Consider the following 15,781-nt stretch of genomic DNA (forward strand, 5'->3'; position numbering starts at 1 on the left):
AATCTTTGTAGCATTGCTTTAACCTTTTAATACTTGATTGTCTTTTGAAAATATCAACCTTCTAAGGTAAGGAAGTGCTGTGTCTGCAGTTTGTCATCAGTGGCTGTAGTGTTTGTGTTGGCATGGTTTGCACTTAAACATTTACTACAGAGAGAAACACACTCGATTTTCAAATGGTTTCTGGCAATGAAACTATTGCTCTGTCATAAATTCCTGTATCAGTTTCTCTACTGGAAAAGTAGTTAGTAGCTATAATTCCTTAAAACTAAAATGGACACTGAAAACTCCTCCCCCACTCCTTTCCTTCTAGGGAGACAAGACGGGTGAACTGCAGCAGCCAATTCTCCCAGCTGCTCAGAGCTTTAAGCACCCAGATCTTATCCTCAGTTCTTCAGCACCTTTAGCCTTTTCTTGTGCTGTAACTTGAGAAGACTCCGTGTGAAGCTAAAGAAAGAAGCCCCTGCATCTCCTGTCTGGCTGCTCCTTTCATCACTTTGCAGGACAGAGAAAGCAGGAAACTCAACAGGATGGCAATCCTTCAGTATTAAACATGAAGACAACCTACATTTCAATGTGAAGAGCTGGTCGGGCACTGACTTACATCTTGCAAGTCATTAGATGCTTTGCTATGACTTACTGAGCAAATTCACATCTTTAGATGTGGGAAAATATAAAAAGCTATTTTTGCTATTACTTAGTGATGTTCAGATAACAACAGTTTAGAAACAGAATATTTTGTAGTTTTATGGTGACATCCATCTCTAGCTATTCCCATGGATACACAAAGGATTGTGCTACTACTACTATATTTCATTCATCTTTGCATGGTTTCAATTACCTTTGGAGAAAGAAGCAAGAATCTTAGTCCTCCTCCTGTTCAACCAACAGAATCACATTCAAGTTCAGAAGAGAAGACACTGGAAGATGAGTCTGAGAACCAAGAGAACATTTTGTCTCAGGTACCACCATCCTTGTATAGTGTTCCTAAGATTAAAGAAAAACATGTGCAATATTAGTCAAAGTATGTAGCTAACCATGCATGCAATATAAATCCACATTTTTAAAGGGGTTTCCTGATGTCATACATCTTTCAAACTAATGCATCGATCCTGCATTGATATTCTGCTTCAGCTGTCTCTGACCACTATAGCCTATACAGTTAACAGAACCAAAAGTAGAAGGCTCTATCTAATGTATTGGGGCAGTTTTAGGGAACTGCAGTGATCCATTTAGAGGTTGCATACACATAGATTGATGTTCTAGGTTTATTCAAATGTATTTAGTTAGGGATAATGTAAGCAAAACAGAGCTTCAACACCTTTAACGTATGTTAGAAAAAATGACAAATTACAATAGATATTATCTATTGCATTAGGTATTACCAAATGGACATTCACATTTAATTGAATTAATTAACCATATACATACATTTCTTCAATTGCATATCATTTCAATAAAATGTACCTATGTTAATATAATTCCCCATAAATGCTGCCATACTGTCCCTTAAAAACTCAGGACAGCTACCGCTGGATTCAACCACTGCTTCTGGAGTGTTTGTGCAAAGTAACACGTTGTTTAGTTACTGCATGTCTCACAGCTATGCTGTGGTAATAAATACTAAATCCAGGTAGTCGGACAGGTCTCAATAACGCATGGCCACTGCTGCCAGAATTCAGAGGTGGCTGTATCCAAGGACTATTATCTTGTTTCTAAGGGCTTACATGACTACGTTTATGGGAAATTATCATCACACAAGTACATTTTTTTAAATAACCTCCAATATTGTAGAAAGGTTTAAAAATGACATAGAAAATTAAAGGTGTATGGGAATAGCAATTTAATTGGTATTATATTAAAGTGGATTCGGAACCTTCAATAATTTATGACTTTAAAGGTCATCTGTATGAGATTGGTAAAGGAATCAACTATAAGCCCTCCCACCGATCAGCTGATTCAAGAGGTTGTAGTTGATCTTTTTGATCCACTGAAAAAAAAGTCTGCACCCTGATCCTCTTATTAGAATTTAGAAATGTAGGTTCTAGCTTTTATTTTAAGAAAACCTGAGAATAATCTTAGGTGCTAGAAAAGAGAATCCGGGAAAGTATTAGCATTACTGCTCTACTAAGGAATGTTGTGGTTAAGGAGTCAACAGTGCCAGAGTGTAAAATAAAATCAATGTATAATAATACAGTACTGAAGTTCCCACAGAAGGGAGCATGTCTATTTATGAGCAGAGGTGACGTTAACCACCAGGTGGAGACAATGGGCTTCCATAATTACATACTCTTGTAAATTAAACATCTTCTGATGGTAGGTATTAGATTAGGGTGAGCTGGTGCCGGAGCTTACCTTAGCTAGTGTTTTAAATCGCTATATCGTGGTTTACAGCCCGAGGTAGCTTCGGCGCTGCGCGCGCGCCTCCATAGGAAGTGCCGGAGGCGTCACGTGCGCACGGCCGGCCGAAGCTACCTCGGGGCTGTAAATCAAAATGTGTTTAAACCGCGATATAACGGTTTAAAACACTAGCTAAGGTAAGCTCCGGCACCAGCTCACCCTGAGCTGGTGCCCGGTGTTTACATCTAATACCTACCATCAGAAGTGGTAGGTTTCCTTTAAGGCAGAATATGTTATCACTAGCTGTGGAGATTACTGAATGAAATGAAGAGTGCTGACTTCTGTTACTTAAAGGGGGATTCCAGGAATCAGCATAACTCAGTAAAATATAAGCTAATATGTTATTAGTAGTTATTTAAATTTTTTCTCCCCTTAGATGAAAAATGCTATGGACATACACTGTAATGAAGAATTAAAATGCTACTGGCCCTTTAATCAGTCCGTTAATTTTCTCCGTGTGGACACATCACATGTCCTGCACCTGCCTGGGCAGGTCACGTGATTTCCACTATGTTTGGCTGTAGTCGGTTGGTTGCAGTGCATCCAGTATGCCCAATGTTTTGGTAATGTGCCATGATAACAGTTACACATCATTACTATGGTAACATAGCAGGACAGTCTGTTACATCATCACTGGGGGCAGAAAATAAGACAGAGGAGGAGTTACTGAGAACTAAAGGATCAAGGAAATTGTAGTTTCCAGTGGCAGCCATCTTGGTTATAGCTTCACCTACTTTAGAGAGGCCATAAAATATTGTGAATCATAAAACCAAACTATTTAAGCACCATTTTGTAACTAATGACATTGGGGCACATTTACTTACCTGTCCCAGTGCGATGCCCGCCGAGAACGCACAGCTGCCGCGATTCACTTACAGCGTGTACCCCATATCCTGCATCTGTCTCTTCCCCGATAAGGTCCGCCAGAGTTAACCATCTTCGTCCCGCTGTATGTAAGTGCATTATATGCAACACAATTTTAAAGTTAAATCCCGTGTTTTGTCCAAATCCGTGAGATCGTCCGACGGCCCGCTCCCCGATTTGTGTCGCGTGAAAGCCTGCAAGATTGCAACACAATCCAATCGCGTGCGACAAAAACCCCTGTTAAATGCGTGGCAAAACGGAAATTGGTGACCTAAATGCGGTCCGCAGACCCTTAGTAAATGTGCCCCATTGAGTTTTGTTATATTCATTTATTTATAGCATCATGGGTTCATATCAGATGTTCATATTCCTGGAATACCCCTTTAAATACAGTAATTTCAGAATGTCAGCTAAATTGATTGGTTTAGCAAGATTTAATGTGAAGTCATGGGACTGAGATGAAGGACAGTTCCCATAAAGTATGATTAGATACCGCTAGTAGATACAATACATACAGTACCATACAACATATCCTTTTATGCATTAAAAGTAAAGGTAAGAAAATGATAGAGAAAATTATATTAATGCAATCACATTCCTATAGTATGTTTGCATTCCTGTAGTATGTATGAAATACATTTTATCTTGCAGTCCATCTAGAAAGTAGAAATCAAAGGATGCCCTCAACAGGGTGTCAGAATGTATGTAATTTCTTATGGCCCCATGGATAGGCTAACAGTTTGTTTAGCCAGTAAAATCTCTTTTAAGCAACACAGCCGCAAGAACATCAGTGCTTCCAGCCACCTTCTCTACAAGGATCTGTTGTACAGCTCTATTCAAGTGAATGAGATCATCCTAAAGTTTACTGCACAACCAATGCTCCAGCCCTGCAGGAAAACACTTTCATGGAGTCACGGCCGTAAACCAGCTCTGTAGCACCTCTATTTTTTAGCCTTGTCTGTTGAGAAGAATGGGTTAGAACTCTCTTAAAAGTTGTTGCTGTAGTGTATGGTTATGGAGCATTTACCTATTACTTTGAATAGGATATGCAAAACCTTAATTCTTACTATTAGATAAGGTCCTGGGTAACAGACTTCTAGTAATCTTAAAGTGCTGGCAGATCGTAGTGAGATACTATTGCTTTGTCAGATGAAAAAAAAACTAAAAACTTTAGTTTCTTATATCCAATTATAAATAGAACCTTATGGATGAGTTCAGCTGTCATTAAATAAACTGCAATGGGAATATAAAAATATCCATGTAAATTTTCTTGTTTTCTTAGCATCACTATTTAATGTTTTTATTTATTTGCAATTGACTTTCCAGAATATAATACGACTGATAAATAGTGGATTTGATTCCAGTGTGCATAATTGTACTACCAGATGTAACTACATTTGTGATGTTCATTCCCAAATGAACTGTAAAGTATGGATAATTTACCAGGTGTTGGCAGCGTGTAATTATAGCAGTTAAGCAGTAAAGCATTCTGCCACCAGTGTAACATACCCGGCATTCTGCGGAGAATGCTATGGCTTCACCGCCTTAATCATAATCCTGAATACATTATAATAACCTGTGTATGTAGTTAGCACTGACAATTAAAATACACTATGTTTAATGTGCAAGCAGGTAAAGTTGTATGGTCCTCTACAAGTAAACAGAGTATCCAGTGGTGCCAAGGTATGTCATTACAATTTCCTGGCACTTTGAAGGTTTACACTGTAGGCTGTGGCGATGTGTGTGTTTGGTAGGGGATAAGGCAGCTTTGTCTCTTATACTTCAGTGGATATGAGCTAAAAGTGTGACATAAAACCTGTGTACAAGTATGATTGATTGCTTTTCAATCCTAGGTCAACCACTTTTACTGCAGCAGTTTAAACATAGTAACTTTTAACTGTAATGTTTAATGTTTGCAGAACAGTGTTAGTGCTGGTCAAATGTTAAGGAGAAGGAGTAATACCCTTAAAAGACACCTGTCATCAGGTCTGTGTCACTAGTCTTGTCACTACTACCTGTTGGAGCAGCTCACAGGGATCCATCACAGCCTTAATCTAGTCACTTCATACATTAATCATTATAAAATCATCTTTTCTTTATTATGTAAATGATGCTGGTCACATGGTCAGAGGCAGTGATGTCATCCCTGTTACCCCTCCCCTCTCCTCCCCCTGCTCATTTCTGTGTGTAATGTATAGTAAAGCATTGCTAGTGTGTGTGCTGCATCTGCTGACATGCTGAATCCTCCTAATACATAGAGATACAGACATCAGCTACACAAGTACCTGACATGTTCTGCTATACACATGTGAGAGAAAGACATCAGCTACACAAGTACCTGACATGTTCTGCTATAACATGTGAGACACAGACATCAGCTACACAAGTACCTGATGTGTTCTGCTATAACATGGCTGCATCCTGGAGCTATTGTATCTTTCACATACACACACACATGCACACACAGGCTGCAGGAGGCGTGGCCACCAGCAAGCACATGGAGCAGCTGTCACTCAATCACTGGGGGTGTGGCTCTACCTCCTACTCATGAATAAGCTGGACAGTATGAATATGCTAATGACTCATTGGACATTTCACAGGCCCATACAGCTTTAGGACCACATTGCTTAGGTTTACATGCATGTAGAGGGACAATGAAGAGATAGAGGCAATACTCTCTAATGGCGGTTTATGAAAATATATTTAGTTTAGGGGCTTATTTTGCATGATGGGTTCTCTTTAAACTTGCTTCACCAGAACACTTAGGCCGGCGGCACACATGGCGTTTTGAACCTGTTTTTAGGAAGTTTCTGGGCTGTTTTTAAGCAGTCCGTTAAAAACCGTATGCGTTTTTTGAAAATGAATCAGTTTTGACCATTTTTGTGCATTTTCCAATTATCCTCATTAACCCCTTCCCGCCGAGGTTTTTATTTTTCCATGTACAGAGCTGTGTTCTGGCTTATTTTCTACTTAACCAATTAAACTTCAAAATGGTGGTATTTAATATTCCATGCCATGTACTGGGAAGCGGTAAAAAAATAAAAAATGCTGTAAAATTGGTGAAAAAACGCATTTGCACAGTATTCTTGTGGGCTTGGATTTTACAGATTTATTCTTTGGGTCGGTACGATTACAGGAATACCAAATTTGTATAGGATTTATAATGTTTTCATACATTTACAAAAATTAAAATCACCTGTACAAAAAAATTTTGGGGAATTTTGCCATCTTCTGGCGCTAATAACTTTTTTATACTTTGGTGTACAAAACTTTGGGAGGTGTTGTTTTTTTGTGGCTTTTGATGACGTTTACAATGTTATTATTTTAAGGACTCTACGACCTTTTGATCACTTTTTATAGAATTTTTTATATTTTTTTTAAATGGCAAAAAAGTGCCATTTTCGACTTCCATTACGGGGTTAAACGCAGTGAATTATATTTTGATAGATCGGGCATTTTTCGGACGCGTTGTTACCTAATGTGTTTATATTATTTCAGTTCTAGGGAAAGGGATGTGATTTGAATTTGTATGTTTTTTTATTATAATTTTTTTTAAAACTTTTTTTAATTTAAATTTTTACTATTTTACTATTTTTTAGACTCCCTCGGGTACTTTAACCTGTTTGTTTGATCGATCCTATCATATGCTGCCATACTACAGTGCTGATAGCACTCACACATCGAGTCTTACCCGGTCTTACTCGTCCACAGGAGTTCCCGAAAGTGCACGACGACAATGCACTGTGCCGCGATTCAATAAGATCGTGTGCCGATTTTCTGAATGTGTAGCTTCCCCGATCAGGTCTGCCGAAGTTCACCACCTTCCTCCCGGTGTATGTAAGTGCATGTCTTGCGACACAATTTTTAAGTTAAATCCCGCAGTTTGTCCAAATCAATCGGATCGTCCGACGGCCCACACTCTGATTTGTGTTGCGTGAAAGCTGGTGCTGCTGCGCCAAAATCCGATCGCATGCGCCAAAATCCCTTTCTAAATTCCTGTCACAGCGGCCCAAGTCCAAAAACGTCTGAATATCTGACGAAAGTGCGGTCCACGGGACCCTTAGTAAATGATCCCCATTGCACCTGCAGGAGAGGTATATTTGCGTTTTCGTTTAATTAGGCAAATCTCTCTTCAGTTGTTGCAATGTGTTTTTAAATACATGCGTTAGAGGCAAGGTGTGACTGCACCCTCAATGCAGGAAATTTATCATGCCTTTTACACCAGCTTTCTGACATAAAAGGCATGAAAAAGTTGCAAATTCGTGCCGAACACTTCTGCCAACTTCACTTCAAATTTATGCTCAAAACTTACTCTGCCCTTCACCTTGCCAAACAGGTATATTTTACTAATCTGATATCCTCTCTAGCAAACCCAAAAATTGTACTTTAACTACTGTACTGTACTGTACTGGAATCTACTAATCGGTCTTCCACTCACTAAACTCTCTCCTCTACAATCTATTCTTAATGCAGCAGTCAGGCTTGTCTTTCAGACCAAACACTACACAGGTACCTTCAGTTCGTTCCAGTCACTGCAGTGGCTGCCAGCCTCCTATCGAATACAGTTTAAAATCATAACACTCATTCACAAATCCCTGCATAATGCTGCACCTTCCTATCTCTCTTCTCTCATCTCTTATCGTCCAACCCGTGCTAATCGATCCCCCAGTGATCTTAGATTAATCTCTACCTTAATTCGAATCTCCCACTCACATCTTCAAGACTTCTCTAGAGCTTCACCTATTCTAAAGAATGCTCTGCCATCAGATTTACACCCAACCTCCAAAATTTTAAACATGCTCTTAAAACCCATTCGTTTAGGAAAGCCTATCACACTTGTTAACTGCATTAAGTTTTTTAACTCTTTTTACTTACCCATCCTGTGTCTTCTTCCCATCTTCCCATCTCCCATCTAGCAAACACCAGACAACAAGCTTCAGGCTTCTCTGCAGTCCCATTTACCTTTGAATATAGAATGATGGTGGATGACTGGGTCAAGCAGCAGAACCTCTATTTATGATATTATATTTTGTTCTATTCCCTTATGAAGAATGGCTGGACCATTATATAAGCTTTTTGCCTCATGCCTGACAGCGTGCAAAGAGAGTAGATCGGTGGCTCTTTGCTCCTCTTCAGGACTTTTGCAGCTCCTTGTATCTGCCACTTATCCCGAAATGGAGTCCCCCCTCTGCGATACCTCCTCTATCGCCTACATGGCAGCAGAGTGTTCCCCAGAAGCAGCTACGAAGATTGCCCGGGTCAACCAGGCCATCCTCATCCTCGGCCTCCTCAAGGTCCAAGCCGAAGTGATAGAGAGATAAGTGACAGACTTATTTTCTTTTCCCTTTTAGATGGATAACTGTCCGGGAAACTAAGGGGCAGTGGTCCTTTGTAGTTAAAAAAATAAAATTTTCCCTTTCACTGATCCTATTTTACCAGTCTGGAGTGGAAGGATCTGGAATGTGCTTCCAGTAACATCCTCTGATGTGGGCATCCAACACGTTACCCCTCAGTTGGGTATGTATGCCTCCTTTTGTGTTGGCTCAGGATCTGGGGCCCTACCACAAATGGACACCATACCTGATCCCAGTCTTGCAGGGTGGGGGCTATTATTCCCTCATGGACAACTGGGCATCTATTCCAGAGTGTACTTTTTTGGTTACCAACCCCAGAATAAGCCTCCTAAACCTCCACGATATATTGGACAAATACAGCTTATTTGTGGGTTATAACACAAGACCGAATCCCTACCCATTAACATCCCCTTGGCCGCCCTCAAGAGCTTGTTTAAATATACGTGGAAGTCAGAATCTATAAAATACTTGGGAGTCCAGATAACTCAGGCTTATAAAACCCTTTATACAGCTAACTTCCCACCTATGATTAAGGAGATTCAGAGTCTCCTAACAAAATGACAATCTCTCATTGTTGGAGCGCGTAGCGGCAGTTAAGATGCCCATTCTACCTAAGCTGTTATACCTATTCGAGACTCTTCCGATTCCGATCCCAATATCAGCGTAAGGCAGGCTCCAATCGATGTGCCTGGGATTTGTGTGGGGGGGCAAGAGCCACACGATATCAAAGTCAGTTCTTATGACAGGAGTTAGTAACGGGGGGTTGGCTCTACCGGACATTACGTTATACTACTTTGCGATCCATCTCCGTAATCTTGCCTCATGGGCTATGCTGTCTGCATATAATAGATGGACGGAGCTTGAAAAGCTCTGGTACGCCCCAACGCACCCAGCTACCCTTATATGGAGCCCTCCGTTAGGGCACCCCTCAATACCATTACTAGACATATAGCATACATGTAGGATACGGTTTTAATTAGTCCCCATGCACTCTCTCCTTACCGCAATCTTGTTCACCCTCACCCCTAGCTACAGGCCATGGGTGAAGACAGGTGTGTTCCAAGTCAGAGTCTTACTGTACCTCCTTAAGCGTAAGCTGCTCCCCCTAGATGCCTTAATGGAAAGATATCCGTGACGGAAATGGACTACACTTATACCCAAATTAAGCACTTTATTGTCTCCTTAGTGGGATCAGAGGCAGCACCTATTCCCAGCCCTTAAATCCTCCATATGTATCCTGTATAAGGAGAACCAGATAAAAAAAATCTTGTTAAACTGGTTAAACTTCTACACAAATTTTACCCCTTAGTCCCCAACCTATTCTGGAGGTGCGGAGGATTAGGTGTCCCTTTATTCCATATTTTTTGGGGCTGCCCAGCTTTGATACATTTCTGGCAGGAGGTCAGTTCCCTCATTGGGGATGTGTTCAATGTCCAAGTCCCGTTGGACCCTGAAATATATCTCCTTAATCTTTACCCTAGTTCACTTCGGGCTCCGAGTGCCAAGTTGTTCCTACACATCATAAGAGCTGAGAAGTGCCTGATATCTATAAAGATGCTATAAATTTAGAGTGAGGATGCTACAGATTTTAAAATTGCAAAACACTTTAGGCAGAATTCCATTTTGATTACAGTCCACAACAAGGTTCACATGTACAATGCTTGTACAATATATTGTCAGAAAAGTCTTAAAGGCAACCACTTTGAGTAAAAGTAACTCTTAAAAATGACTTTTTCTTACGGAAGAGTAGAGATCCTGTCAATGTTACTACTAATGTACTGTTGTGCTTAAAATGGTTTATGAAGGAATTTCTCGTGACTGTTTTTATCACTCTTGCATCTGTTCTAAGTTAGATTACTTAAGTTTGTGTCAACCTTTACAGCTATGTGCAATCTTCTTCCATCTGTTTCAGTGTGGAAGGAGACAGGCCTAACTAATACCATTGGAGGGCTTTTTTTGTTTATTTTAAGAATACACATACAGTAGTAGTGTTGCTTTCCTACTGCAATGCTTCAGAAGATGATTTCTAGCACATCAAACCCTAAAGAAGCTGGTGCTCAGCTGTGTCGTTCTGTGTCCAGCAACAATTCCTACAAAAGATTCCATGGTAATCTATTTAATGCGGCATTATAAAAGCAAAAAGGAATAACTATGCAGAAAGAAATTTCTAAAAAAAAATCATGTTTATTGTGCTAAATTAGTAAAAGATCACTGTAATGGTGATTGCAAGAACTTTTCAATAGTAAAATGCTGTATCAATTCCTCAAAGTTTTCTAGATCTCTGCTGTCCTTCTAAGACCACATAGATTACCAAAGTTTATATTGTAAGGAATACTTTTTTTTTAAAACAGCATCTTCGTCACGTCCACCCTGCAGCAGGGGCATCGCAAGGTCTTTTGGCCAGAGCCCCTGATCTCCCCAGGTCAACGGGACATTTGTCCCGATGCCCTGCATTCCTCCCCACTCTCATTCTGATCTGTAGGACATAGATCGTGATGAGAAAGTGTGCACTAGTCAGACTGCTTTCCCCTGCAGCTCCTGTAGCCTCGGGAGAATATTACTACTCAGAGGCTACAGGGCTTGCACTGTGGCTTAGGGAGCGACTGTCTCCAGGGCTGGATTAAGGGTGGTGGGGGACCCTGGGCGCAAACTGGTGGGGGCCCTTCCAACAATGTTTTTGGAGGTATATAGCCTGCCAGCCCCCTGTACTATATAGCCAGCCCCATGTAGTATACAGCCTGTCAGCCCCCCTGTAGTATACAACCTGCCAGCCCCCCTGTAGTATATAGCCAGCCAGCCCCCCTGTAGTATATAGCCTGCCAGCCCCCTGTAGTATATAGCATGCCAGAACCCTGTAGTATATAACCTGCCAGCCCCCTGTAGTATAAAGCCACCAGTCCCCTGTAGTATAAAGCCACCAGCCCCCTCTAGTATACAACCACAAGCCCCCTGTAGACTTTAGCTGCCAGTCCCCTGTAGAAAATGGCGATCTTCCCCAGCGAAGGCAGCTGTGTCTCACTGACACAGCTGTCATCCTAGACCCCTATGTGCGTTGCGGGTGGCCACGGGCCACTGCGCATTGCACACAGAGAGACAGAGTAGAGCTAAGTCACTTACTGTCAGAAACTGGTGGGGGCCCCTTAAAACTGAAACTGGTGGGGGCCCCTCCTTTAATCCGGCCCTGACTGTCTCCCATATAGACTTAGGATATGAAAGGCAAGTAGGAAGGTTACAACTTTGAGGCGCTCAGTTTAGTGTTCACTGTCTAGTCTTTCCTTCCTGTGCCCCTTGCCACCCTACTTACACACAGAACCTAATTATCCTCAAAACTGGGTCCTAGCACCTCAACATTCTAAATATATAGTGTCTCAGATGAGGATAAATCAAGAGTTAAAAATGTATTAGAAAAGCTTGTAGACTATTTTTGGGTTGCTACACATTACAGCCATGAACAAGGGCCTTCATTAGGCATAATAAAACAGTCAGTTAATGTGAACATATATATACAAAATGGTTGAGGATACTGGGAAATTGGAGGGCATGGTAAACTTAGGTCATCCTTGGTGACCAAATCCTGGCAATACACACCACATACAGATGGAAAGCAATGGTTGCTTGTCAAGAAAAATATCCATAAATCCATGCTGACACTGTGTTGTTATAAGGTTATATACAGTGAGATACTCCAGGACAGCATCCTTTTTCGAAAACTGACACCATATTTGCTATGCGCCAGTCCTGTGGAACAGAATCAAAAATGTCTTGCTTTGTACAAGTTTAGCTTTAGACAACGTTTTGTTTAGTTTAAACAATATTCCAACCTCTAACCCCCCCCCCCCCCCAAAAAAAAAGAGTACTCTTCCTAGTAAGATGCAGCTCCTCTCTACTCTAAAGCTTATAGCTGACAGAAAAGTCAGACCGGTTCTCCAAGAACCTAAACCACTACCTCCTACAGTAAAGTTTTTCTGGTATTCATAAATGTTTCAGGTTTTTCTGGCAATGCAGGGATTGACACCACAAATATAATGCTGCACCAGATTCACCAGAAGGAAGGAGGCCATGGATAACAAATATTACCACATTTAGGGTGTCTGTATCTATAAGTAAATGCCCAGGTTTATCATGCTTCATTTTGATGGTAGATTTACTTTCAAGGAAATCTAGTGTCAACATAAAACATGATAAACCATGGAAACAGACCGTGGTAATCCTGTCGTATTTGTTAAATATGCCCTACTTCTGTCTAAAATTAACTTTTATAATTATTCTTATAAACCTGAAGGGCTCATTTGGGTGTTTCCAGATCCCCTCAGTGCTGTAACTTCACAAGCTGAGAGACAGAGTAGGGGTTGGATTAGCTTAGTTCTGCTCATTATAACAGCCTGTGAATGTATAAACTCAAGAAAAGGATGCAATAGTGACCAGAAAATAAATTGACAAATCTTTGTTGAATATACACAACATACAATGAATAAAACCACAAAAAAATGTAACCAATATGTTACATTGTCTTAACAGAACTTTAACCCTTTAAGGACGCAGGGTTTTTTCGCTCATTTCTAGCTCTCCACCTTCAAAGATCCATAACTTTTTCATTTTTACGTGTACAGACCTGTGTGAGGGCTTATTTTGTGCTTAACAAATTTTACTTTCCTGTAATGTTATTTATTTTAACATGTACTGCGAAGCTGAAAAAAAATTCCAAATGTGGAAAAATTCTTGTGGGCTCAGTTTTTACGACTTTGACTGTGCACTCAAAATAACACCTCAGCTTTATTCTTTGGTTCGGTGCGATCGCGGTGATACCAAATTTATATAGGTTTTATTGTGTTTTAATACATTTTCAAAAATTAAATGAATATGTACAAAAAAGAAAAAAAAAGTTTTGCCATCTTCTGAAGCTCATAAATTATTCATACTTTGGCGCACGGAGCTGTGTGAGGTGTCATTTTTTGCAAAATGAGCCGACCTTTACATTGCTGCCATTTTTAGGTCTGTGCGACATTTTGATCATTTTTTATTCCATTTTTTATGTGATGTAAAAAGGTGTAAAAGTCGCATTTTGGACATTTGGGCGCCATTTCCCGTCTCGGAGGTCACCGCAGGCCGTATTTTGGGACACGGTGATACCTAATGTGTCTGTGATTTTTACTGTTTATTATGTTTTATATCAGTTCTAGCGAAAGGGGGGGTGATTTGAATTTTTAGTATTTTATAATTTTTTTTTATTTTTTAAACTTTTTTTTTTCTTTTTTCCCCACTATTTCTTAGATCATCTAGGGCAGTGATTTTCAACCTTTTTTGAGCCGTGGCACACTTTTTATACTTAGAAAATCCTGGGGCCAACCAAATAGCACTAAACAAAATAACACTAAAACAGTCATAAAAGGCCTCCCTTTACTAATAAAAAACCCCTAGCGGCCTCCCTTTACTAATAAAAGCCTCTAGCGGCCTCCCTTTACTAATTAAGAGCCCCTAGAGGCCTCCCTTTACTAATTAAGTGCCCCTAACGGCCTCCCTTTACTAATTAAAAGACCCTAGCGGCCTCCCTTTACGAATTAAGAGCCTCTAGCGGCCTCCCTTTACTAATTAAGAGCCCCTAGCGGCCTCCCTTTACTAATTAAAAGACCCTAGCGGCCTCCCTTTACTAATTAAAAGACCCTAGCGGCCTCCCTTTACTAATTAAGAGCCCCTAGCGGCCTCCCTTTACTAATTAAAAGGCCCTAGAGGCCCCCCTTTACTAATTAAAAGGCCCTAGAGGCCCTCCTTTACTAATTAAAAGGCCCTAGAGGCCTCCCTTAACTAATAAAAAGCCCTAGAGGCCTCCCTTTACTAATTAAAAGGCCCTAGAGGCCTGCCTTTACTAATTAAAAGGCCCTAGAGGCCTCCCTTTACTAATTAAAAAGCCCTAGAGGCCTCCCTTTACTAATTAAAAGGCCCTAGAGGCCCCCCTTTACTAATTAAAAAGCCCCAGCCTCCCTTTACTAATTAAAAAAAAGACCCTAGCTGCCTTCCCTACACAAATAATAACCTTATATACTTACCCTTGATGTCTTCTTCCGCGTACCTTCACTCCTAATAGCGATCCGCCCACCTTCTGTAGCTCCTGCACCGCGCGCCTCTGGTCAAGTGACTTACGCAACCTGACGTCAGGTCGCGTCAGTCACGTGACATGGGCCGCACGGTGCAGGAGCTACAGAAGATGGGCGGATCGCCGACGCGGGGCTTGTAGGTAAGTATGGGGGCAGAAACACGGGGGCGCGGCGGCAGCGATACACAGGGGCACCATAGTTCGGGGAACTTTCCCCGCGGCACACTCAACCATGTGTCGCGGCACACTAGTGTGCCGCGGCACACAGGTTGAAAATCACTGATCTAGGGTACATTAACCCTAGATGGTCAGATCGCTCCTACCATATACTGCAATACTTCTGTATTGCAATATATTGTATTTCTGCAGCTCATTCATTACAATGAGCCACTGGCTCATTGTAGCGAATCTGCAGATGCCAGATAGCCTCGAGTCAAACGAAGACCCGAGGCTACCATGGCAACCGATCGCCGCCGGCGACTTTGCGGCAACAAAAGGGTTAATAGCCGGTTATTAGCAGTGGGGGTTTGCTGCAATATGCAACAACCACCACCTCTGTATGAAGAGGACTCAGCCCGTGAGCCCTCTTCATACATTCCCTATACCTCTGCGCCGTAGAGCTATGGCGCAGAGCGTTAAGGGGTTAAGGACAGAGGCACTTAGCACTTCTGTAAATAAACAATATGTTACATTGTACTCTGCGCTCCTGAGTGTTCAAAACAGGGTTACAGTGATACTCCCCTCCAAACTGCCTAAATAAATATAGACAATGATGCAATGACTCGATAAAGGGAAGAAAAAAGCCACCTCAAAAATTACAAAAGTATATAAGGATCCCCAAACAACAGCAGTACTAACAATAGCACAAAAACAAATGCACAAATAGCAGCAGTGTCTAGCAGCAATGGCAATGAACAAAGCGCAAAGTGTAGCAGCAATGAGTGATAACACGTGGAGAAATTCTCCACATAGAAGGAGGAATCCAAGATACATAAAAGTAAAGAGTATCTCAATCTCACAAATAATGAAAGGCAGAGAGGGAGGAGGCGTGCACTTGCTGCCAAACGCGTTTCGG

At 41.2% G+C, this 15,781-nt stretch overlaps 1 protein-coding gene across 4 annotated transcripts in view; it reads left to right on the plus strand.

Annotated features, from left to right (window-relative positions):
• The first annotated feature begins 283 nt into the window (after positions 1 to 283).
• The window catches only part of OLFML2B (olfactomedin like 2B), a 308,866-nt gene continuing 293,368 nt past the window's right edge, over positions 284 to 15,781 (plus strand). For all 4 annotated transcript variants that reach the window (XM_072126737.1, XM_072126739.1, XM_072126738.1 and 1 more), the window contains exon 1: positions 284 to 959. In XM_072126737.1, coding sequence (XP_071982838.1) covers positions 774 to 959 — 186 coding nt within the window. In that variant the 5' untranslated portion in view covers positions 284 to 773. The remainder of the gene's footprint in view (positions 960 to 15,781) is intronic.

This window comes from Engystomops pustulosus, chromosome 10 (assembly GCF_040894005.1).
Source record: "Engystomops pustulosus chromosome 10, aEngPut4.maternal, whole genome shotgun sequence".
Taxonomy (NCBI): domain Eukaryota; kingdom Metazoa; phylum Chordata; class Amphibia; order Anura; family Leptodactylidae; genus Engystomops; species Engystomops pustulosus.